Consider the following 26,178-nt stretch of genomic DNA (forward strand, 5'->3'; position numbering starts at 1 on the left):
ATGATGGAAGCTGAAACTGTGAGGGAGGAAACTGGGTCACGACAGCTTCACTCCACAGCGTTACAGAGAATGTTTCAGGGATTGTGTGGAGAACTCTCAGAAGAAGAAACACTTAAATTAACAGTTTCTGAGTAAAACCACAATTGATCAAATATCAACCGACCAGTTCAGTGTCTCCGTCTCAAAACATGACCCACAGTCTTCATCAATACGTTAAATTTGCTTTAATTTCATTTTTTTAAACATTTATTCCAGGCTGAATGATATCATTACCACAGTTTTGACATGTACATCATTAATATCTTAGTTAAACCATCAGAAAATAAAAACAGCCATAGAAAACATTGTCCGTCACATCTGGGCAGAGGTGTGTTTGAAGTCCGGTAAACTCCACACATACACACATTCTTTCCCCCCCACCCCCCATCGATTCGAGCTGTACCAGGTTAATCCCACAAATCATCGCACAGGAATTCAAACACAACTGTGATCCAGGTGTGCAGGGAACACTGGAATAGTTTTATTAAAACATTGCAAGACAGAGTCATTCACCATTAATAAGAGAGGAAAAACGCTGCTCTTGCCTTTATTCTCCTACAAAACAGCTAGCTATTGTTTTATCTTTAAACTTTGAGTTTTTTTTTACAAGACAGAGAGAAATAAAAAAACATGTCGTGATATGAAGTGTTGTAAGAGTTTAAAAACATTATGAAAGGCCATTAATCAGTGACTAGTCCCACAGATCTTAACATCGTTTGCATCGATGGTGCAACAAAAAAAAGAAAAACACACTGTAAAATACTAGACCATAGGTAGCATTGTTACCATAACATGGACATTTTCTTTCTAGTAAAATCACACTTGTAAGATTGTCTCGCTAATACGAGAAGTGGTCATTGATTAATCGTAAAATATTAAAATGCTGTACAGGAATGGTGGTTGAGAGGGGGTGGGGCTCCGCTCGCTCGGCTAACTATGGGGGTTTCTCTGAAATGCAGCTACTACCTACTACATCACCCATAATGCAAATGGTCATTGGTGTGATGTCACAGCGGTGGGAGGGTGTGCGGTTACTAAACTGGGCAAAAGCAGGGAAAGATGGGTCTTTGTACGACACTGCAGTGTGTTTAATGTGTATGTGTGTGTCTGCACGGCATGTATATATATATATATGTGTGTGTGTGTGTTACTGTGTGTGTGTGTGTGTATGTGTAGGGGCATGTGCAGTGTCCCTATAGAAATGAAGATAGACTGACCCTCGCTTGCGGCCAGTCACACACACACTGATCAATGTATTTACACAAGGTAACACTGAGATAGAGCAACAGCCAATCACGCTGCAGTGATGTCACACACACACAGGTTCACGACTACAGTTTTTGTTTTCGTACACAGAGTTGCAGAGTCGGAGGAAAAACCACTGGCAGTGTTTTTACTTCTCCCTCTCACGATGTAACCTTGAAGAGAATTTGTGCTTGTGGGTAAAAAAATTAAAAAACAAACAAAATAAAATCTCGCTTCTGGTGGCTGAATATCACAAGTCACCGCTTAACAAAATAAAAGCACAGGAATTAAGAAGCATAGAATACTACAGTTGGTCACAGTATTACAACCCAAATGTCAGATTATGAATGAACATAAAAAAACAAACACCCACTGTCTTTAATTCTGAAACACTTAGGTAACGTTATTAATCAGGGACGTGTTCAGGGTTCAGGGCACAACTTCCTGTCGGTGGTGATGTAAAGTTTTTTTTTTTTCATCTTTGTTGTGTTTTCCTGATCACATCCCTGATTGAAAAAAAACAACAACACTGTAGTAAAACTTTTCCTTCCCTTCCTCAGTGCTGATCGTCCTCTGGCTTATTTAGCACCTGGCAAACGTGTGGTAACAATCATCTGTCCATCGCTTCCTGTTTCAAGTGTCTCTCTTCTTCCCTTTTATTTACAGTCACAGAGGAAACGTTCCAGATAGAGTCTGTTTCATCTGGAGGCAGCAGGAGAAGAGGACAGCATCAGGCGTCCCTCGTATTTATGATATAGTTTTTGGCACAGGTTGAGCCTCCTTCATGTCCTATTTGTCTCTCCCTCCATTTCTTCCAAGAGTTTAGTCCTCCACAGGATTCCTGGCTCATGTTCAAAAGATGCATTAACTGACGTGCACGCAAGGAGAGAGACACACACTTCAGAAGCTCACGATTCAAGTCTTCGTTATTAGACACCAATGTTAAGTTAAAGAGAGAACGTGGATGTGGTGCGAGTTTCTACCTAAACATGGCTTTCTGATTCGCTGGAATCCTATTTATACAATGCGTGTGTGTGTGCGTGTGTGTGTGTGTCTGTGTGTGTGTATAGGAGAGATACAGCGAAACTTTTCCATGATAAACACACAGCACACCACGTTACCAGTAATGATTCATCAGTCTACGTTTCATGGAATCAGGATAAAGCACATGTTTACTATTTACAGCTCTGTACAGTGCGAGTATGTGTTGAAGTGATGTAGCTTTATCCACTAGAGGGCAGTGTACAGATCCTAGTGGAGGAGGAGATATCTGGAGAGGCGGAAGAAGAAACAGAGAGAAAGGAGAAGGAGCCAGAGCTTTTGCTGCAGTGGATTGTGGGTATGGCGGGCTGACCAGCAGTGGTGGACTGAGCAACGTGAGATGTACGTTCACGAAGAAGAAGAGTAGCAGAGATATTGATCTTGTAGGAGGAAGAAGATTGATTGGTTTAGATGTTTTCTAAATACTTGTTGACCTTGTGCGGTCCTTTACTGGGACGTGGGGTTGGTGAGTTCTGACTTGCTGTGTTGATTCTGGTGAACCGGTGATGGAGTGAGATTCAGTGGACTTTGACGAACTGGGGTTCTGTTGGTGCTTGAAGCGCTCGGCTCTGGTTGAGCGCTGCGGCGTTGGGTCTTGTTGGCGGTGAGAACTGGATTCAGGCAGCACTGATGTGGACTGGTATCTAGTGGACTGACGACTGGGGTCGGGCGGCGGGGTGAGGCCGGCTAGTCGGGTCCAGTTGGTCGTTGGGAACGGAGCGTCGGTTCTGGTCTGGTCGGTTGGTGGCCAGGTACTTCGCTCTCATACTAGAGGTGTACTGAAGAGATTGGAAGACGGTGAGGAGAAAAAAAAACAAAATGGGGGAGAGAGAAGATAGAGGGAGAGAGAGAAGGAAAGAGAGAGGATGTGAAAGGAGGTGTCGGGAAAAGCGTGGAGAGACGTGGTGACAGAAACAGGAAAGAGAGACAAACGTGTTGGGAAAGGAAACGACCAGAGGGAGAAATCGAGATAAGAGCAGGAAACAATGAGAAGTGAGAGAGGAAGAGAGGGACAAGGTGGAGGAGGACAAGAAAAGACAAGAGGAGGAAACATTTTGTGGATTATGATCAAGTCGAATTTACACTGAAGAATAAAAAGAAATACTATAGATAATGCTTTTCAAATAACAGACAGACAGATAGATAGATAGATAGATAGATAGATAGATAGATAGATAGATTTTTGATGTAAACACACACAGGTAGAGCCGAAGTACTTTGACCAGTCATTTGGACAGCCAGGGTCGTTTGATTACAACAATCATTCATCGTTTCAGAGCTGATTAATTTTGGATGGTGTTAATGTAAAAATTAGCAGATGTCATTTCTTTTTGGTCAGTGGGTTGTAGTTAGTGCTCTAGTTCTGATGTAGTAGGTTAGCCTGGTATAAGTTAGTGGTCTCTAGTGGGCGGCTGGCTAGTTCCAGCTGGACGTCTCTGGTTTCCAGGTCGCTGCAGGAGAGCGGGAGCGACGGCACCCGGTCGACAGGGCGCTGGTGAATCGCTGCCGCCGCTACAGTTTTTGACAGTGGAGGTGGGAAACATGTGCTCCTGTGGCTGTTCAATGGTGAAGGGTGAGGAGGGGGGGGGGCACAGAAACAGAGGACACACACACCTCGACCAGAGAATGCACACATAATAGACACAGTGTGGGAACAGGGGGGGGAGGGGGGAGGAGGAGCAGGATCTTTTAGAGGTTTGGGCTCGACTTTACTCAGGGGAGGGAGGGGGGGGGGCTGATCTGTCAAGAAGACTTTCAGATTCATTGCAGATCGTGAGGAGGTGGCAGGAGATAAATCCTACGAGCCGTGCAGAAGTTGTAAATAAAGGTAAGATTGGTGGATTACGGTGATTGGTCGGTCCACAGCATTTTACAGCCTCAGTTGATGCACAACATCTTCCACTACAGGCCCAGCGGCACCTTGTCCAGACCAGAATAATCTACGTGTTTAAAGTTAAAAAACAAGGTGCAGTTCGAATGTTTTTCGAAGTGTGTGTTGAGGTTCTCTCAACCCCCGACCAACAATCTGTTGTTTGCGTGATCTGCAAGTCCTCTCACACTTCACTGACGGCCACAGTGAAACCAACCAGACTTTGTACATCAGAAGTAGAGAACAACTTTGTATTGACCCCGACAAATGACACTTATGAAAAGAGTCAAGCTTCTCTTTTGATGCAAGTGCACATCCAACTATCAACAGTCGTCTTTTTGTTTTAAACGCTCCAGATAATCCCAGGCTGCCAAAATGACCTTCATGCAGCGGTCCATGATCCCGCTCTAGTTTGAGCACAGAGGATGCTGTGGTGTAGGGATGGGGGGGGGGGGGACTACCTTCCAATATCCACACTTCGCTACACATCACAAATATTTATCTTCACTCAGCTTCCTTCAGTGTCTTAAAGAATGATCTATTACCCCCTCTGTGGGTTGATTGTTTTGTTTTCCAGCAGCATTGTGGGTATTGGAAGATAGTGGAGGAAGAGTGTGTTCTAGAAAGTGTGCACTTACAGAGGGTGGAGGGGACTCCCTGCCAATCAGGGGGGTGTTCTCACACCGAGGGTTCTGAAAGTTTGCGTTCTGGCTCCTGCATTATAGAATAAGAGGTTACTGCATGTGGTCACCCTGCCACTGGTGCTCAGTTCTTTCTGTTTCTATGATCTGCTCTTCAGAAAAACTTCATGACCCTCTGACTAATAACTCTCTGACTAATGGCCTCGTTCATAATTACAAGACAGAGGCTGAAGCTTGGTCCCAGACGGCCAGAGGGTAAGTCGACAGGGGTTAAACTCCTCGGCCACAGTCCGGCATAGTTAACATTCTTTCTTAATGCACAGGAGAAAAAACATTTAGTCTTCTTGGGACACATGCCAGTTAAGATCCTACTTTTACTTTGTGGGGCATAAAATAGATAAAATAGATGGATATATTCAGCTTCAAATGTCCCTTGTGAGCACAATTTAATATGAAACTGAATAACTGCCACATCCCTGATTGATTGATTGATGTTGGGTGTCATCACACTGTCACATTAACAGTAAGATATTTAGGTAGATGCTTTGAATGTCTGAGATTATATAGTTTGTAAATACAAACTTCTAATAAAGAAATCAGTAACTCAAATAGTCCAGTTCTTTCTAAGCTCTCAGTGTATTCTAATCATTCTAGCTTCATGTAAACAAACACAAGTCAACACACATTCATTACTGTTCGAGCTGTTTTTGCATAGTTATATCTGGACTTAGGGACAAATAAGTGTTTTTGTATTAGTTTGTTCATTAAGAGTTGATTTATAGCTATTTTCCATCGAATAGGATTTCCTAAGATTACATGATTCTGGACCACCATCAGCTACTGACAGCTGAGTCTGACTGAAGCTACATGGAAAAGAATAAAGCCCTCGACAACCCTTCAGTTGTATGCTTTAGATAAGGTCAGTTCTGTTAAACATATATCTGCTTAACACATGAGAACATCATCCTGTGATGGTCTCAAAAGCTTAAAATCTGATCTGAATACAGATCTAAACTGTCAGTTCAAACACAACATTGTGCTTGTATACCACACAGCTGGAACAGAAGCAAGCAGTGGCAGACTATGTAAACTATGTGGATGCTTGTTTCTCTTGTGTGTGATGGTGTCGACTCAGAGCAGGCACTTGCAGTCCTGTGGTAACACGTAGCAAGCAAAGTGAAATGATTAACTTGTGCAAATCTGAATTTACCTCTTTAAAATCAGCGTTTTGCCAACATGGTGGACTGACACAGTTCAGCTGGCAGACACAGCAAGCATCTAATGTTCTAATTGCATCAAAGGGAGATCTAGTGAAGGGTTGTAACGCACTGAGTGTCGGGAACATGAATTGCTGACAGTGTGTGACAAAGGACATGCGAGCCATACAGAACAGAAACACTGGCTATTCTAACTTGTCTTATCTCAGGCAGTGGGCGTTGCTTTGCTGCTACTCTGGGTCACAGGGGGGGCAAGCATCAGCTACCTACTGCAGGCAGTGTATTGATCCTGCTAGCCTCTAGCTAGCGGTGGGTGCTAACTCACATGTATTCAGTGACGGGGGCATTGCTGACAGTGTGGGCCGTAGCGGGCAGGCTAGCTTCGCTACCGTAGCTGGAGCCACAGCTGTAGAGACTGGGCATGTGAACGCGGTACAGGTTATCGTGCACGCCGCCACGTGAGGCGGCCGACTCGTCCTCTCCATCTTCCTCATCCGTCCTTCAATTGGTCGGGGTAAGGGCAGGGCACAAGAGGGCACGATGAACAGGAGGGAGGGGGGGGAAAGGTAGAGGGGAGGGAGATCCGAGAGAGATAACAGAGTGTAAACAAGTGGTTGAAGAGGAGGTTAGGATAGGGGGAGGTGTTCTTGTACAATGAAGGAGTCTCCTGATGTAAAAGACTGGTTAGGACCATGCCTTCAGCCCCAAAGCAACTGAACAAGAAGAGAAGGGACATGGGCAGCATTCATCTACAACACAGGTCCACAACAAGTACACAAGTGTCTCTAATGTCACGACACAGCTCAGAGCAGCGCTGCTTTTATTGCTTTGTTTCATTAAACTGTAAGAGGACAATAGACTCTTCGATATTCTCAAAGTTCTCTCAGGAACATGCAGTCGTTTTCTTCATGCAGTCATTGATAACGCTCCTGGCATTAACTGTCCATTTCAAATGGTCCAGACAGAGTCAAATTTCAAGAATCCATTATTCTATAACTCATGCATCTCTGAGTGCTCCATGGAAGTCAAAGCAACAAAAAAAGAAAAGAAAAAAACGCCAGGAAAAAAAGGAGATAATGTGGCTGGTTTGGGAAAAACCATTTCAGACATAAAATGGTCAAAAATGTAAAACGGCCAGCGATGTAACAGAATGAGGCATCAAGTAAGATATGTGCTGATTTGGAAGTTTGATCTCTGGCTACAGAAATGCACCGGCTTCGACAATCTTCGATCAACCACAGAACTCATGAGCATACGTGGATCTTTACCTCCACCGAGGATTTTAGATTTCCGTCTGTATTTGTCTGTTTGTTAGACGGATTACGCAAAAACTACTCAACCAATTTCTATTACATTTAGTGGAGGGGCGGAGCTAAGGAAGAACTAATTAAATTTGGTGCAGATCCAGGAATTGTTTTGTGGATTTCGCAGAGAATAATAATTCATGCAAATCAAATATAAATCTGTAATGAATTTAAATGTGGTTTCCTGAGGGGAGTGTTGGGCCGTGACGGAGGTATGTGCTCTACTGACATTTCAGTTAGGACTGTAATTTCTATGACAGTTTATTCCAACTGTTCACGTTATAACAAAGTCACATCAGGATGGAAATGATTCAAAGAAGTAACGTGAGCTCTATGAATTATAGTTTAGCAGGGCCCTCCCTGTGTTAACAGAGACACAAAGGCAGAGGAGTCACTACCCTGAGTTGCCACCAGATGGGGGGGTGGTTCACTCTTTCAAAATGGAGTTACACTGCAAAGCCCATCACAAAGACTCAGCAGCTGCAGCACACTCAGACTCAGCTAAAATATATCTTAACTCAGGGAAATGTGGATTATTGTTTGATACCTGCCGTACGGGAGCATTGCTGGTGACTCACTCCCACCAACAAGCAACAAAACAGCACTATTTTGGCACAGCTAGGTTTCATAATTCATCCGTCACGTATGAACATCTAGAGCTCTTTGAGCTGTTTTTAACCGCAGGGTTATTTGGTTATTATTTGGCAGTTTGAAAGGTCCATTTATTTAACTACGGGGGTCAATCGGTTTCCTCAAAATCCAAACATAATTCGCTGAAGCCCAAAAGATTTCCAAATCAGGACAGGGAGAGAGGAGGCAGGGAGGGAACAGAAGGAGGAAGTGGGGGGCATAGAAAGAAAAAAATAGGTAGTGATACACAATCTAACGAAAGAGTGGCGCTCCAAGAAAACGAGGGAGATGTACAAACATAGAAACAGGTGATGAGCTGGTCTGGCGGGGCTAACGGCAAACGATAAAATAAACAAAACTTGCAGACAAGAGTGGATGGATGCAAAAGACAGACAGGCAGGAAGAAGGACGCACTAGCTCAGGAGGCCACACACTTAGAGGACATGCATGGGCACCAAGTAGATTCTTTGTGGGCCATCAGTTGAATTCAGTAAGACAATTAGAACAGGTAACACGTTAGCTGTTAGTGCACAGGTTATGTACAGGGGTGTAAATGTGTGCGAGAGAGAGAGAGAGAGGGAGAGAGACAATGTGTGTGTGTGTTACCTCTTGCCGGGCCAGGTGTGTGGCACGCTGCACACGATGGAGGAGAACATCAGAGCGGTGACGAAGGAGAAGAGAACCAGGTAGATGACACCCTCCACTCCGTCATAACACAGGCCTGTTAATGCCTGAACGTAGTCCTGGAGGAGGGGGGAGGAGTCGCTTGTTATCGAGGATCTGAGGGTTGAGGAGTTCTCTCTTTTTGTAACACAACAAACAGGGTGACTCACCATGTGGAGGCTGCGACAGTCGACCAGAGCCGTCAGCTGGTGAAGACCGACCTCCGTGGAATTCAGCACAGATTGGATTTGCTCGAGACTCCCCTGCACACACACACACAAAAAAAAGACACAAAATGTACAAATGCACGATGCCTTCGTGTTTCTCAGCACGCGTCAGATAAACACGCGTGTGCTGGGACTTTTGTAAATGCCAGTTTCATCACGCTCCCACTAATGTGACGCCACTCATGCGTGGAAATAAAGACCCACAGATCATTGCACACACGCACCTTAGTGTTGGCATAATCACGTGTTGCTGATCTCAGTAGCTCTGCCACATCATCCTGCATCTCCACCAATGCTTTGTGACTCCCTGACAGCCTCTACAAAACACACAGAGACACACACAGACACACAAGTTTATCTTTGGCTCATTATGAAACAATAATGACACCAATATATTCTGTATTCTTAAAACAACAGTTACCTGCTGGAAGGGATTAATTTGGCCAGGGCTGCACCTCAGGTAATACTGCAGGATATCTGGGAATACACAGATAAATACATATCAACTGACAAATAAAACATCACAGTTTTTATATAGCGGTACGCCACACAGGCATAATTGGGTGTGTTCTGATGTGTGCTACAGAGGCAACATCTGTGCTGTACAGCCGGCAGATAGAGCGGAAACAACCGACAGACAATAGCCCTCATTAGGTGAGTGCAGAGAGGGAATTGAAGGAGGGAGAGGAAGAAAGGAAGCAATTGAGAAGCAAAGAGCGATATAAAAGGATGAAGATGGAGGACAAATCAGATAATGAGCTAAAGTGAAAAAGCAAGACTGTGCTCCGATTCTTTTTTTTTGCATTTGGGACGAGCAGGAGGAAGAGCGAGTGGAGGACGAGGAGTGTGCAGGGCTGCAGATGCACTGCAGTCAGCAGAGAGAGAGAGAGAGAGAGAGAGAGAGAGAGAGAGAGGGAGAGAGAGCTTCTAGATTCCAGAGTGTCAATCAAACACAATCCCATTGGACACACTCATACACTCAGACACACAAACACACTTGTTTCTTAAAATAGAAACATCTCCGGGTGAGATGTGAGAGGCTGTGGAGTCTATTTTGTATATATCTGCTTATTTGTCAGCACTGTACATGAGCAGTCCATTGACCAGTGTCACCAGTATCACTTGAATTCCAAGTACTATTCATGGCTTATAGGGTTCAAGATAAAAAGGAAATAAACACACAATCGTTTTTTACGCATTAAATAAGGATCGTTTTACATCTTCAGACAATTCAAATAAAAAATTGAAGGGGTTAAAATTCCAATTTGGCTGCTGCGCAAAACAAAAACAGAGATTTTTTGTTTATTTTTTTGTTTTATATTATGTTATTACTGCAAACCTTGGTTGATGACAGCGTTTTCCTTGGTGACCCTGGTGATGTAGGTATCTGGGGAGGCGCAGAAGTCGCTGGCTGACTGTTGGGGAGGGTAAGCACACATGACACATCAGGCTACAGTAACGTCCTCCTGGAACAACACACTCGCTGGAGCCGTGGGCAGAGAGATTACATCACTGCAGAGAGGCAGCGAGCTCGGCCATGTTGCCATCGTAACACTTACAGCAGCGACAGCCAGTTCCATGCCGAGAGAAGCCCAGCTGATGATCAGAGTCAGAACCCCCAGCAGACACACGCTGAAGGACAACACAAATACGGATTTTTAAGGTCAAGGTTTGGCTTAACAATGTGTCGTCATCACGCAACGTTTTGAGGTACGACGTGAGGTGAACGTACCCGATGAGAGTTCCTCTGGAGTTACGAATCAAGCCGAAGAGCACCAGGAGACAGATGAGTACATCAAACAGCAGCAGGCCCAGGTATCCCATCCACCTGGACATAACAACACATAGACCACAGTGTCTCAACACAATCAGGACATCTCATATCCCAGGGTCACAGTCGGGTCACTAGTTTCATGGCTGTTAAATGTTTTGGACTCCGAATCACAAGATTATAAAGCAAACCTTTTTTCCATTAGTTAAATTCCCTGGGACTTCTACTGTTTCAGCTTTTAAAACCAGGGTTGTTGACAGCTTAAAAGTTGTGTGGTTCTTTTTAATGGTTTAAACATGCACTGTGAAGCCAAGCTGAAAGAATCTCTCAAGGCTGCTGAGATCCTTCGAAACACAAACCATTACTTGTAAGTACTAACCTGTAAAAGTCAAAAGCCTCAGTCTTGCGGGCCAAGTCCTCCAGTGACACATCGGTATTGGACCAGAAGGGAACGTCCACCATCAGCCTCACCAGCTCATCCAGCTGGCCCTGCAGCTTCTGGACGATGGACACGTAGTCTGTCTGGTCCTGGAAGGCCGTCTCCAACTGGACCAGGTTCTCCTCCACGGTCTGGTTTAAGGCTAGGGCGCTGTCAGACACCTGGACTCAGACAAACACCAGAAGAAGATGCCATCAGTCTCTCTGATTAGTTTGTTATTAGGTTGTGAGGATTTTTTTAAAGTGAAACAACACAGTGGACAACTCACCAGTTTCTCCACCCCAGAGACGGTGCGGTTGGCATGGCGGAGGGAGTACGCCAAACGATTGGCTCCATCGCTCGACTCTCCATTCCCGTAGAAGCCCACGGCGATGCCAGCACTGGGAGGCAGAGAACAGGGAGGGTTAGCACAATGACTTATTCAAGCATCCGATGGCCTAAAAAAAAAAATCACCACTATGGGAGAACAATGTTTCAGAAACATGTGATAAACTGACTGCAGCAAAGACAGTTTGGTTTCTAGTGCAGTCCTTATGCTCACCAGCAACAGGCAGCACTGAGCTCATCATATGTTGATTTGGTGTCACCACTGGGCCTCAGGCAAGCATGGGACTCCCAGGGATGATTTTGTTCTCTCCCTCTCTCTCTCCAATGCCCCCCCCCCCTCCCACCACACACACACACACACACAGTCAACACCATAATTGGGTCACCAGACCGAACATAATATGGTCCTTCTGTGGCTCTGCCCCAACATACACACGGCACATGCTACAGTATGTTAGTTAGGTGGCCCCAATTTCCTTTCTTCCTTGTTCTCCTTCACCATGTTCTTCCTTCCCTCCACCGACCCACCGCTGCAGAAACCTTTTTTTTTTTACACTCTTTTGTCTCATCTCACCCTTTATTTCCCTGCATTCCCCTCCCCACTGTGTTTTTATTTTCTCACTCACCCTGTAAAGCTCCCTGTAGCCCCCTCCCTTCCCTTTGTGTACTGTACGTGTGGGTGTGTGTCTGTGTGTGTGTGTGTGTGTCCACTTTGCATTTATGATTTCCGTCCACAGACAAACACCAGACAGTAGTGCAGCGGGACGTTTATGGCCATTGTTAGAGCGATTCAGTCTAGCCCATTAGATCTTGAGTAGCCCTGCTTTGAGTGGCCCCATGTTACACACAATAGCCTGTGTGGGTGTGTGTAAACATACATTGTTTAGTGTGTTTGAGTGCTGTTCGATGGACTATGTGCATACATCTTACATAAGACAACAAAAAGAGAAACAGGCTTAACGAGAGAATAAGTGGGAATATAATCGTGAAGACGCAGCTTTGTACGTTGATCTAAATATACATTTCCAACCTTCCCTGTCTCCCACCAGTTTACTCATCATCATCTTCTCTTCAACCACCTCCTCCCTCTTCCACCACTGTCTCCTCCTCTTCCCTGTATCCCTCCTGTCTCCACGAGTTTTATCTCACTGATTTAATGCTGCTCCAATCCAGGGATTTCATGACTTTGATCACCAACAGCTTAGATTGTGAGGAATAAACAAGGGAGTGCAGAGCAAGGCAAAGGTTTAGAAGTCAATAGATAATGACCAGCTTGAGACTGATCGGACAAATCCTCCCCGCGTACAATATGACATTATTTTGCTTTTGAGAGACGGTGACCTTTTCAGATTGATGTTACCTCTGATAGAGAGCTTCTGCTTCAGTCCATTTTAACTGAAACGGACAAACAACATGAACCTAGATGGTCAAACTAAAACGCACTCAGCTGGAACTCAATCGATGGGATGGGGAAATGTTGTATTCAGTCAAAATTGGGTTCATGATGAGTTCAAATCCAACAGATTCACCCGTATTTGAGGGAGCAGGAGAGAGGATACATGTCAGGTCTAACCATGTTTAAGAAAATCCAATGAAAATCCGTTCAATAGCTTTTTGAGTAATCCTGCTGACAGAGGCAGACAACGATGAAAACATCACCTCCTTGGCAGAGGTGCCGCCAACTGACATTCCTTATGCAATACCAATAGTGCCAACCTGCTCATCCATGTACACATGAGACAGCGTACAGACACTTGATACTGTTAATTAACTGACTATTAGGGTCCTCGGAGAGTGCTAACCTCGATCCAAGGCCAACTCCCAATCTCGACATCCACAATCTTCCTTAAATCGTGCCACCACCATCCCAAAATTTCATGACTGAGGTAATAAACGTATCCAAATCAGTATTTGGTTGATGTATTGGTAGCTTTTAATATGAGTAATGTTACAATCTGTTTTGATTATCAGAAAGAGTTCCTTCTGCTTATCAAATGTTTAGAAAATAGAGAAGAAATGACTCAAACAATCCACTGATTATTCCTTTCAGCACAAAACTAATACAGCAGTAAACAACCCTCAATACAGAGACACAGCTTCTATCCAGACACACTGCACCTGCACCCTAATGGAGGGAGGCCACATGTAGCTGGTGCTGTGCCAAAAATAAAACATGATGTCATATTCAATTGTGGACAAAGAGCATGCACGCAGGCACACACAGAAATATGGGCCTGCGTACTCAGATCCATATCAAATATTCAAAAAGAAATATTATAGCTCATCATGAAATATTAAAACCTACAAAAAACCCTCTTTGGCACAGAGTCACGCGAACACACACACACACAGAGACAGACACACACCAGCAGACACAGCTCCCTCTGACTGTATAATTCATTTCTCGTCTCTGCATCAAATCTGCTTCTGTCTCCATGGCAACCTTTCTAGGCCAGGAAGACGGCCGGAGACAGAGAGAAATAATATGGTAAAAAAAAAAAAGAAAAGGGGAAGCGAGCAAGGGGAAAAGACAGAGGAAGAGAGGAAGTGGGGAAAAGAGGTGAGAGAGTAAGTGAAAGAGGAATGTGTAGTTTGTTTGCGTGTGCAGTTTTGAGTGAAGAGGAGCAGAGTCCACAACAGATCACTGCCTGTGGACAGAATACACTCCACCCGGCTGTGTCAGCGGGGGTCACAGACCTCAAACTGCACACACACACACACACACACACAAACACACAACCTTCAGAGTCGGATAAACACTAACGGTTCAACCACCTGGATCCCAGTTACACCACGTGGGGTTTTCGGGCTGTAACAACATACTGGACGGGATTGGTGCAATCTACACATGGCTGCTGGGGAGAGTGGGAAACTTTTTTTCCATTATCTATACCGCTTGTCCTCTGAGGGTTGCGGGGGTGGGGGGGAGGTCCAGAGCCAATCACAGCTTACATTTAGCCAGAGGCGGGGTTCACCCTGGACAGGCCGCAGGGACAAATGTGCATCTGCAAAATGTCAAACTTTGTAGGAGGAGAGAAATGTTTCGTGTTTGATTGGAAACACAGTTTATGTTTCACAATAAAGGGTTATGGATTTTTAAATATTTAATATATCAGGCTGCCCTTCTGCCTACCTGTCTTTGTTCTCAAGGTTAAACTTCTGCAAAATGAAAATGTGAATCTATGTGTGTTTCCATGAACTAGAGGGTGTGACAAGATATATCAATATAAATCTATTATGTATCATAGAATCATTATGAATCAATCTTTTAATCAGTGGTGACATGGGGGGGGGGGGGCTGACAGTGACAGTGGCTCCTTTCTTTACGCTGTCTGTTTACCTGGGACATATGCAGTTAAACGTAGATCCCTGAACTCTTTGCTGTTTTTGATTTCTCTGGTTTGCTGGCAGAGTGGAAACATGGAATCGTGGTACAGTCAAACGAATGCTTTATATGCGGTAGAGGAAGCAGACGCAGGCACTGTACCGTGACATCAAAGCTGCTTCCATCAGCCTTTATCTCTTTCGCTCTCTTTTTGTGACATGACATCCTTTCAACCTCAGCCAGCTGTTAAAATGTATTGCTTTCATACCGACATTTATTTTGCATTTCTGGCATTTCCTCAATTTGTTTTCATGTGTGCAAATTGAAAATGTCCATAAAACCAGTGGAATGAAACATAACTTTGCATTCAAGGACAGTTAGAGCAGCATGAGTGCACGTTGTGTTAGTCTGGGTAACTTGTGACTCAGACTTAGTGAGATGTACAGCTGTTCACCAACAGGCTGTGGTATGCTGAGCTTTAGCACCTGGCACTAACATGCGTCTTGTGTGATCTGATCCCAAGTTGACGGCACCAAGTAAGGCGTTTACCTCATGGCATTAGGATGCTTCTGGGGGGACCACTTGTCATCTGATCTCAGGTTACATCCACAATGTGTGTAAGTTGTAGAACGAATGACTTCAAGCTCCGAAAACAAAGAGTTTAGCAAATGCTGCTAGCTTTGTTTTTGTTTTTATCTCCAGGGGTTGTGTTTTAGCTACATTCACACTTATATGTTTTCATTTTAAGTGGCATTTTAAATCAAAATACTACTCTACATAAGGTAACCTCTGTCCATACTAACCCACCTTAAAGAACATATCACATAAGCATTCACGAACATTGTTAACAGGTAGAGGATTGACTATTTGCAGTTAGTTGCTTAGAAGCAGAAAATACCAAGAACCAGTGATGGAGAAAATGCAGGGATGTATTTTTTTGACCTATAACATGGTGGAACCAATGATGTGGATGTGGGATTCTGCCTCATCATTTCCAAAAGTCTCCATTTAGGGGCTCATAAACTCCGGAGAGATGTGGATCCATGTTTAAAGTTAAGAACATGAAGTATAATCAAGCTGAGACCTATCAGTTGTGGATGAAGGCTGTGTTTTGACGTGCTGCGACTTTTGGAAATTATGATGCAGACTTATAAGATGCACTGATAAGACCGGGACATTCAGGAAGTGAACGTGGGTGTCCTGCTCTTATCAGGCCTGATTCATCCTTTCCCACGAATCATCACTCACTTTTCACATGACCAATTTTTAAACTGTAAAAGTGTTTTTCCCGTGGGACGTCTCACCTGCAGACAAGTGTGGCGATGATGACGCACCAGGCCGTGCAGCAGCAGTCAGCGCTCGGCTGCTGCGAGTGGGAATGGGAGTGAGAGGAGTCGTCACTCTTGCGTCTCCGGCAGCAGAGCCAGAAGGAGTAGAAAAGGAGAAAGAGGAGGTCCAGGCCCAAACACAGCAAGGCCACAGCACCGAGCAGCAAGACGGACTAAGGAGAAGAGGAAGGAAGAGGAGAACAATTAGTGGCCATAAAAAATAAATGATTTCATACAAATATGTCAACATCGGTGCTGTATCAGGTTGGCTGGTTGTTCGTATCACGCCAGAAGGGAGCGATTTCGGGGGAAATGGGTTAAAGACACAGGAAGCAAATTAACTGATATGAGCAGAAACCAGATACATTCGAGACACCACATGATCTGGTTTTTCCTGTGAAGACAGACGCACCCGGATAAACAAACTGCGCCGCTCACTCCAGCTATTTGAGGATAAAAACCAGTGGCTCTTAAAGGGGCGTTTGATGGATACCATGAAACAGACATTTGCATACCATCAAACGAGCGCACACCTCCACAGAGTGAGCGGGAGCGATGTTGACGGGGAGCCGTGTGCGCAAGAGACCCGCCACACAGATCACATACCCCTTGGAAGGCTTTGAAGTGCAATAGGAGGAAGGGGTGGTGGGAGCAGATAGAAGGAGGAGGGAGGGGGGGTGTAAATTTGGAACAAAAACAGAGATTGGATAGAGAGACAGAAAAGAAAGAAGATGACTGAACGGAGCCAGGGAGGAAATGGATAAAGATGAGGGATGTTACAGAGATTTTCTCAGGAACTGATGAGATCTGTTTTTCTTTTAATCACACAAACTGCGATGTTGGTTTTTCCTTTCCCCTCCGGAGTTGTCTGGAGAAGTCATTGTGCTGCAGGACCAAGCAGAGACAAAGGAGCACTGAATCTCTGCCCGCTCGACCACTTCAGACAAAAGAATCCAGTTCTGCTTGTTCAGAAACAACAACATTGTGATTCTTCTGCGGATTGATCACACGGTCTGAATCCACCGCAGATCCAACGAGATCCTCACACACACCTCCTGGATTCCCAGACTTTCTAAACTCCTGATGTTTCTGCTGACCTCATTCTTTCCTCGCTGCCAGCCAGAAATCTCTTCACCCTGCAGCCATGTATGCACCTCTACTGTATATATGCACATGTATTGTACAAGTATATAAACAATCATATATTGTTTAATATATGTGCAAAAGCTTCAACTGTTGCCAAAGACGGACTCTTGTACAGACAGCACAAAAACATGAGTCCAGTCACGGCATTAACCAGCCCCAAGGCATAAAGAACTGAGCTGGACTGGTCCCAACCTGCATGTCAAGCTCTGTTAAGTAGACATTTATTACAGTTTGATGGGTTAACAAGCCAGAACAGTTGGAATCCCCTGGTTGGGGTTTTAAAGTGTTTCCCTGTGTCCCTGTTTTATCCAGGTTCCTCCCACAGTCCACAGACATGCAGATTAGAGAGAGATTGATTGGAGACGAGAAATTGACCATAGGTGTGAGTGTCTCTGTATGTCGGCCCTGCCATACCCTGGCCTCTCGCCCTGTCAGCTGGGACTGGAGCCAGATCCCCCCCCCACACACACACACACAACCCTCAAAGGACAAGCGGTATAGATACAGTACTGACCATCTTTATTTAGGCGGCTAACATGCTAACGGTGACACCAGGGTCTCACCACAACAGCCAGAGACAAACCATTCACTCCTCAGCGTTTAAACTAGTTTTATTTTCCAACTCAACAAACATAAAAGTATAATGCCTTAAGTTCCAGCAGTTTTCTGCACTAAACTCCTCAACACCATACAAATTTAAATTTTACATCAAGATCTGTAAATTATTTGCTGACATGTGACTACGTGGAAACAGCCTGTCTTGCAATGTTGAGGAGAGTGATTAAAAAGCGATTTGCTCCTGAATCCACATTAAGTTTGATGGGTTCTTCCTCCCCTGGCCCTTGTCCAGGACTTGCTTGTGTAATCCTGCTGCTAAAACAAACAAAACAACAGAGCCGGGTAAAAAGATAATCTGACTGGCAGAGGTAACAATGCCGCCTAATAAGGTCAACATTAAGTGTGTCAGATGAATAACCAGGCCAACAAAGGCTAATGTATCAAAGCTGGAGGGGTTCATTCAATCCAGTAAAGCCAGTGGGTTAGTAAACTAGACCAGTACAGCAGATATGATACAATATGTGATAGGATGTGAACTGCAGTGGTGTAATATGACATCTGAAGGGTGAGAATAGCATTAATTTAAGAACTCGAAAGCACGAGCCTCAGACCAGACTAAAACCATCAATACCATATCTACCAAGGTTTCTACGAGTTTACAACTGGGAGAAATGAATTATTATATTCTGCTTAAAATAATTACAAACTTAATTATGGCCCTGGACCACTACAGCTTGAGACGTATCAGTAATTCTGTGAATTTATGTGTCAGGTCAAGTGATTCTGTTATTTACACATGATTACTTTCTTGTGGGAGAACAGTTGGTATAAGCTCGGGCTGAGCCAGAGGAAATCACTTGATTGCTTTTTCCCCTGACTGCTTTTTCTCCAACAGGTTAAAGAAGACGAGTGGAGGAGTGGAGGAGTGGAGGATGGGAGGAGTGGATCCTGGTGGCAGAGGAGGGGGAGATAAGCCCTGCAGATTCTTCCCCTCAGGCATTATCCTCCTCTATTATTATCTATAAAGCTTAGCGAGACAGGGACGTTATTCTGAGGTAGCGTTGCACTGTGCTCCTCTAATGCATTGTTTGATCTCTGGTGACTTCAGACCATATGGAACAAAATGCATTAGGCTTTGCAGAAAGAGAAAGAAAAGCTCATGGTACTGGATATAAGGATGGATGTTCTCATGGCATCCATTAAAAAGCACGCGACAGGAATGACAATGGGATCAAACACACATAGTGAGATAGAGAGGAATTAGAGGAGTAAAACAAAGTTCAAAAATCAATCACCAAAACATAAATTGGATTTTATTTAAAAACTGATTAAGCCACTCAACTGTGTGGATTCGCTCATTTATTTTTGTGATTCACTTCAATCTGAATACGTAACCTAGGGCTGTAATAAAATCGGTTATTTCCCGAAATAAGAAACAATTACAATTATTTTTAGTTTTAAACCTAATGAAAATGTTTTAGTCAATTAAACGAAAAACCTTTTGTTTTTAATTACTTGTTTAACAAAATGTAAATTTCACAATGTCAAAAAATCCACAAGTGTAGCCTTAAAATTGCTTCTTTTTTTTTTTAATCTGATTTCTAGTGCAAAACCCAGAAGAACTCAGTTTGCAACCATCTAAAACAAAGCATAGCAGTGAAAAGCAGAACTTAATTTATTAAAAAGAAACAGAGTTCCCATGGGGCAAGTTAAATTGACTGAAAGGCCATCAAGCCAATCACAGCCAAGGTCACTCACTGGATAACTGATATGAAACAGCTCACTAACTATTTGTAAAAAGGCCATAATGTAATGAACTGAAACTAATCATAGTACATTTTTCCTACAGCTCCTCATCCTCATGATTACTGTGTTCTGCTTGTTTCTGCTATGAAGAGGAAAATGTTAAATATTTATATTACAGAAAAACAATATACTGTAAATATCCTCTTGCCATTTATCATGGATGAAATTTTTAAACAAGAGAATTTAAGGTTCTTAAAGGTCTGCTGCTTATACTATGGTAGGTAAGTGCTGGTATGTTTACAATGTAAATATCTAACTCTATCATTTGAGCACAGTGGTGAAGATCATTTAGTCTCAGTGTGTTTAGGAGATTGAAATGAGGCCGAGCACAGAGGGCTGCTCATGTTCCACCTCAGATCTCCCACACGCCTCAACCCGCGGCTCTGACCCTGACGATGGCCGCAAGATTAACTGTCAGGCCGACAAACCATCAGAGCAGATTAAGTGTGGATCAATTAGCTACTAATAAGCATGGTGAGCTTTGCTGTGCACATGTGTGTGTGTGTGTCTGTACTTAGATGTAAGTCTGTGTGTGTGTGTGTGTGTTGCGTGCACACACATCTACACTACTAGCTTGCAGGCACAAGGAGGGGCTAAACATTAAACACCCAGGCACAGTGATCTACTTTCCATTTGTCCGTGTTAGTGTGTGTGTGTATGTGCACTTCTGTGACCGTGTGTGTGTGTGTTTGTGTGTGTATGACTGAGCTGACAGGATCAATCACTTCCACTTCACTAAGTTGTCCTTGCACTCTCCCTGCCTGTGTGTTACACTCTGGTTGAGCCTCGCCTACGATCATCTCCACATCTCTCCAGAGGCGCTCGCTGACCCCGGGTTCATTCTGCTCACATTCACCTCACCTGTACCACCGGTGCAACCAGAGTGCAGCCAAAACACCACCGGCAAAATCTGGGTTCAGTCAAAGACCTGATGGTACGTCTTTAAGAGTCTAACCATAAGAAAAGGATTTGAGTGGCTCTTTAATCTGTTTGTCATTGAGTCTCACTGATCTTTTTCAATATGCGATGACATAATGTCTTCCACTGTGAAAAATGTAGTTCACCGTTTAAAAAAAATACCAATTATACTTACTTACTTTCCACAGCTGTGGATATATGCGTGTGTGTGTGTTATTACAGGTCACATGATTCCTCTGTAATGTTCTGCAGCTGTTTAACTGTGGTAGCTGACTGTGCGATTCTACCATAACACAAACAGATGAACGCACACGCACGCAAACACGCACACTAACACACACTCATGGTTCGGCACACATGCTATTTCAATGCCTTGCGGAACCTCAGGATATGAGCTCCTATTTCAGCTCTTCAGGAAAAGAAAGAAGAAAAACGTTTTCTTGCAAAAAAGCCACAGAGTCAGCAGCGTCCCCAATAAAGACATCAGAGACGTCCAACTGTTCCACTGTAGGAACAATGAGTGAGAGAGAGCGAGTGAGTGAGTGAGAGAGTGAGTGAGCGAGTGAGTGAACATCCATCTGACTTTGTTTTAGTTTGAAACCGTATCTAAAAGAAAATGATCTCTGTCCACAAGAGCGTTTTGACTTCACATCAGCTTTAATCGCCAGCAATACTAACACGCCTTAAGATGCTCATCACGTGACCACTCACAGACACTGGGAATGGGCGTACCGGTGTAAACAGGAAGTATTTTGGTTGTTAATTGCAGACAGAGCTTCTCTGTAATTGAGGAGCAGCAGTTGCAAAAAAGTAAAAATGCTAAATTTAAATGTAGCTGTTTTCAGAGATGAACTCTTGAAAATTGGGTGTGGACCTTTTCCAGAGTTTGTTTCTCAGATGTGAGGAACAAAGAAGGAGATTATGTGGAACAAACCGGCGAGGGGCGGAGCCTGAGTGAAGACTGCAGGGGGGGGGGGGCGAGACATTGTGTATAGATTCTGGAAATCACGTTTTTGTTTACAGCACAACAACAATGGCATCCACCATTATGGACAAAAGCTCTCGAAGCCAGTTGATCTTCATCGGTTTCTTTTCTTCTTTAATCTTTTATTTTAATCCTTCTGGTTTTAAGGATGCTGCATTTTAAAGCCGTCATCAAGATGCCGACTCACTGCTGAGTATTTCCAGAGAGATTTTTCTTCTGTATTCTCACATGGACTCACTCGGACGCTTTACTTGGGGGGGCAGGCAGGAAAAGTTCCAGAGAAAATGTCCAGGGCAACGGACACGGCCCCTCTGGATAATTTGAGGAAAGTGTCCGAACTTGAGTCTGTGAGCAGCTTGTGTGAGAAGAAACTTGTGAGCAGCTTCGGAGATGAATACAAATGAACCTGAGCCAAATCACATCAGAAAGAACACAACCACACACACACACACACACACACAGAAGAATCTCTCTCTATTGTGTGAGTGTGTGTGTGTTGTGGCATGGTGACGGACTCTGTGCACTGAAGGACACTGTGTGGGACCTTGTTCGTGTGTGTGTGTGTGTGTGTGTGTGTGTGTGTGTTTCTCAGCTGGATGAGTGGATGCATAAAAGCCTCTGAGACAGATATACTGAGCCAATCTAAAGACGGGCTTCAGTGAAAGAGTGAAAGAGAGAAAGAAAGCTCTCTTTCTTTCTCTCTCAACGGACTACAGCCCTCCCCTTCCCACTCTTTCCCCCCTTCCCTCCCCTCCCTCTCACTCCCTCCCTCCCGTTGCCAACTCAATTCAACCTCCTTCCTCGTCTTCTTCTTCTTCTTCTTCTCACCCTCTACCTCTCCCTCCCCCCGTCTAGCCAGAATTAATGATTTCACCCTGAATAGAAGCCCTATATTCACACACACACACACACACACACACACACACACACAGAGCCCCTTAGGGAGATCTGTGACCTCACCTCGACGTACGACACTGAGCGCTGAAAACGCTCTGACACAGGAGAAGAAGATACAGTTTGGGACACAGTGTAATCACAGGGCATAAACCACAGTAAATATGAATAACGTGCAAACAAACATACAGAATGATCAGCGACATAGAAACTAGCTCCCTCTGCTAAAATATGCCAGGATGTAATTAGCCTAAAAAGGGGGTCCTTAAAATTCCAGTGGTCACACACATTGACACACACACACTTTGACACAAACACACACACACACACACATTGACACACACACACACACACAAAGACCTTCAGTTAAACATTGAATAGCCTGCAGGAAGTGTTTTTTTGGCAATTTAGAAGCACCTCCCGTGGCTCATGGAGCCTTTTCTCTCTCCTCTCGCCTCCAATCAGTCTCTTTTTATCTTTGTCACTCCTCCTCCTCCTCCTCCTCTCCTCTCCCTGTCTCACTCCCTCTCTCCACTTCTCCTCTCCCTTCCTGGTCCATGGCCGCTGATGCCTTCCCACGCTCGGCTCTTGAACTTGAACACCTTCCCTCTATACTCCCTCCCCTCCATACATGTCAGCAAACTATACTGGGGGTTGAGTGCGGTGCGTGAAATGAGCGACCCTAAACAACGTGCCTGGGCTCTACGTTGGCTGCAGAGACTGTGCTTCCTGCTGCAGGGACCTGGAAGTCACCTTGTTTGAGGATTCAAATGAAATGCAGCAAAAACTGGGCCAAAGCCTCTAGGATGGAGCTGCTCTCGAAGGCACAACGCAGACTGTGCTTTATCAAAGACAGACTCAAATTAGTTTTATGCTTTTCAGCTTGTGCCAATGAATGTATTTCCTTTACCATTATTGTTTCAGTTAAGTACAATAATTGCTTATCTAATCAAATGTTATATATGTATAAAAAAATAGTGATTAATTCCCATTACAAGTGTCCAAAGGCCAAAATGATGTCCTCGAATTGACCAAGGGTAGATTTTCCATAGATTTTCAATTAACAATAATATTAAATCAGAATATGCTCCCAGGCAAGAAACTGGAACTGGACAATGTTATACATGTTTCTAGATAATTTCAATTGTTAATCGATCATCGGAAACGCTCATGTCCATTCTTTGACTATCTTAATATCTAACATGTAAGATAAATATTGCATCTACTAACAGTTCTGATCCGCAGATTGGGAATCACCTGACTAATCGATAAATAACAATGATGGAGCAGGTAGAGGGTCAGTGGCTCGACCAAGGACATTCCTCTGCTTTGTGTCTGTCTCTCTCTCTCTCAAACACACACACACACACACACACACACATCATTGATCGATGCAGGGAGGGATCCCACAACTCAGTCGACAGCCTCAGCCACCTCTTGCCCCTCTGCTGTAAATTTGCCGTGTTGGTAAGAGGCAGGAGGCTGGATGATTAAGTGATGCTACACGATGAAGGGGATGATGAATTCGAAGTGGGAGGTAATTATCCCCCCCCCCCGTAACCCTCTTACCTTTTGATACTCGGAGTCCTCGGGCCTGAAGTCACTGCTCACCGTCTGGAACTCGATGTTGAAATGAGGCAGCCTGTGAAGCAGATTCACCCACCACGGTGGAGAGTAGTTCACCACCGCCGCCATCCTGACGCAGCTACCTGCAGGCTGTCACTTCACTGTATTACACAATCCTTCAAGCAGCCACTGTGAAAAAAAAAAGAAGAAGAAGAAGAAGAGATTCACGGACAATGTGAGTTACCAGGGGAAGGAAATGACTTCATGTGCAGCTGGCACGACTGCGGCAGAGAGATGAGAAACGTCTGTTCCACTGAAGCAGGATGAAGGTGCAGCAGCCACAGACACACAACTCACACTGTTTAGCACCACAGCATCAACAACCCCTGCTTCCATTCACGACAACAACAATAATCACCGTAATGATATCTGATGAGTTATGACTAATCAAATCAAAAGAGGGATCGGAAGAAGCGTGACGTTCCACTAGAAAAAAACAAAAACAGTACACCACCACTCCACCCCCCCCCATCTTGTCATTAGTTATTAAACATTACTGTTTTATAAATATCCACTGTCATGTAAATTTTAGATTTACGACTAGCTTTCTATTTTAAGTGAGCAGCGACTGAAACACACGAGGGCATCCCTCCTCCGCTGAGTGCACGACCTTACCTATCATACCTGTGTGTGTGTGTGTGTGTGTGTGTGTGTGTGCGTGTGTTTAAAGGGGCTATAACACTGCAATATGACAAATTACATCATTTCAGTTGCATCTGTTTCTTTTCATGATAAATTGGGAGTGAATGTGATCATGTCGACATTTATTAAGAGGTGGTTTTCCCCTTCACATCCCCTGGTGCATTGTGGGTTGTTGCATGTTATGAGCATGTTTTTTCATTGTGCCCCCCCCCCCCCCCCCCCCCTCTCTCTATGAATGTCATGACAGCAGATACCTCCACTCACCCAGGCATCAAACGCCCATGCTGCAGAGCACAGGCTGGGGGGAGACACGCGCGCTGTGGTCGGTGAAATGGCGGAGGATGTTATAACAAAACAAGAATCTCTATATATATCTAATTACACGACCGCTGTTATCGACTATTAACTGTGAATGCAACTGTACCCGAGAAAACGCAGGTCGAGTCCCCCCCCCCGTGTGGCTCACCCGCTGCCCCTGGTACATCGCTAGCTCTCTAACCCCCGGGATTAGCGGTAGCTTCATCCCGCTTTGTCCGTTAGAAGTGCCGCAGTCTCACCGAGTCGACACGGCAGCCGGACGGAGGACACACCGGGGGAGGAAGGGGGGGGGACACGGACAACAACAGCAGCCTACCTGGTGGTCGCAAGCCGCTGGTTCTCGGTCCGGGCCCCCGGTTGGTTTTACACCTTTTGTCCTCCCAGATCCAAGCGGTGGCGGATTCGAACCCCGCAGATGCTGCATCAACGCGGCCGCGCCGAGTTCGCTGCAAGCCCGGAGTCCGCCGCGGCCACAACCGCATGGAACACGACGGAACGAGGGTCACACGCCGGCTCCGCTCGCATCTCACACCGGGGAACTGTCACCGTGGCGTCACCCGTCAGCGGCAGCAGCGCTCCGGGGGGTTGAGGGGTTAATTGACCCGCAGCTCCTATCCGGACTCTCTCTCTCTTTCTCTCTCTCTTTAAAACACGTTTTTAAAATGTCCTCGTTGTCTGTCTCAGGAGCTGAGGCGGGTCGTTGTCCCCGCGGTGTCCGTCGGTTCGACGCGTCCGGCGCTGCGGTGCGGTGCGGTGCGGTGCGGTGCCTCGGCTGGACGATGTTGTTGTTGGAGCGTGAAGCGAGCACAGTTTAAAAAGCCCCTAGGACGAGGCTCTGCTGCAGATCTGAGTGTGTGTGCGTGTGTGTCTGTGTGTGTGAGTGTGTGTCTGTGTAAGAAAGAGAGAGAGAGAGAGCGAGAGAGAGAGAGCGAGAGGGACCAAATACGTAAAGTACGCCCCCTGATGTTGAGATCGTGGAAGCACATGTTGCAGAAGTGACAATAATCTCATCATAACAATTGTTAGATACATGGACATTTTCACGAAATACAGAAATGACAGAAAGTACAACAAATGAAAAGACAACTACACAAAAGAGACAACGTTCAAGGAAATGCAAAATTATAATCCAAGACAGAAAATATCAGTAAAACATCAAAACACGAAACACAACATGTAACAAAATGCAAAATCAAAAAAATGTTTAACCTATGGTTG

The 26,178-nt window shown here is 44.7% G+C and overlaps 1 protein-coding gene across 2 annotated transcripts; it reads right to left on the bottom strand.

Annotated features, from left to right (window-relative positions):
- Positions 1-209: 209 nt before the first annotated feature.
- On the bottom strand, positions 210-25,829 carry LOC133953153 (protein tweety homolog 3-like). 2 transcript variants are annotated; one of them, XM_062386939.1, is made up of 15 exons: positions 25,277-25,829; positions 23,944-24,129; positions 16,044-16,240; positions 11,356-11,467; positions 11,028-11,248; positions 10,610-10,705; positions 10,437-10,509; positions 10,217-10,292; positions 9,299-9,354; positions 9,102-9,194; positions 8,821-8,913; positions 8,594-8,730; positions 6,379-6,552; positions 4,834-4,909; positions 210-3,104 (listed from the first exon to the last, which is right to left on the bottom strand). In XM_062386939.1, the coding sequence occupies exons 2-15, from the start codon at positions 24,067-24,069 to the stop codon at positions 2,970-2,972; spliced, it is 1,665 nt and encodes a 554-aa protein (XP_062242923.1). In that variant the 5' UTR covers positions 24,070-24,129; positions 25,277-25,829; the 3' UTR covers positions 210-2,969. The 2 variants fall into 2 exon arrangements, with proteins under 2 accessions (XP_062242923.1, XP_062242924.1); XM_062386940.1 differs by lacking the exon at positions 6,379-6,552.
- Positions 25,830-26,178: the final 349 nt, after the last annotated feature.

The sequence above is a fragment of the Platichthys flesus genome, chromosome 5 (genome assembly GCF_949316205.1).
Source record: "Platichthys flesus chromosome 5, fPlaFle2.1, whole genome shotgun sequence".
NCBI classification, from domain to species: domain Eukaryota; kingdom Metazoa; phylum Chordata; class Actinopteri; order Pleuronectiformes; family Pleuronectidae; genus Platichthys; species Platichthys flesus.

What these genes read in the sequence shown, in the direction of transcription:
- LOC133953153 (XM_062386939.1), bottom strand. Translation starts at nt 24,069, where the DNA reads ATGGCGGCGGTGGTGAACTACTCTCCACCGTGGTGGGTGAATCTGCTT. An exon ending in ATCGCCACACTTGTCTGCAG is followed by an intron (nt 11,468 to 16,043) that starts GTGAGACGTCCC and finishes TCTGCCTCCCAG; the next exon opens with TGCTGGCATCGCCGTGGGCT. An exon ending in GCCCCCGTCACTGAATACAT is followed by an intron (nt 4,910 to 6,378) that starts GTGAGTTAGCAC and finishes TCTATAATGCAG; the next exon opens with GAGCCAGAACGCAAACTTTC.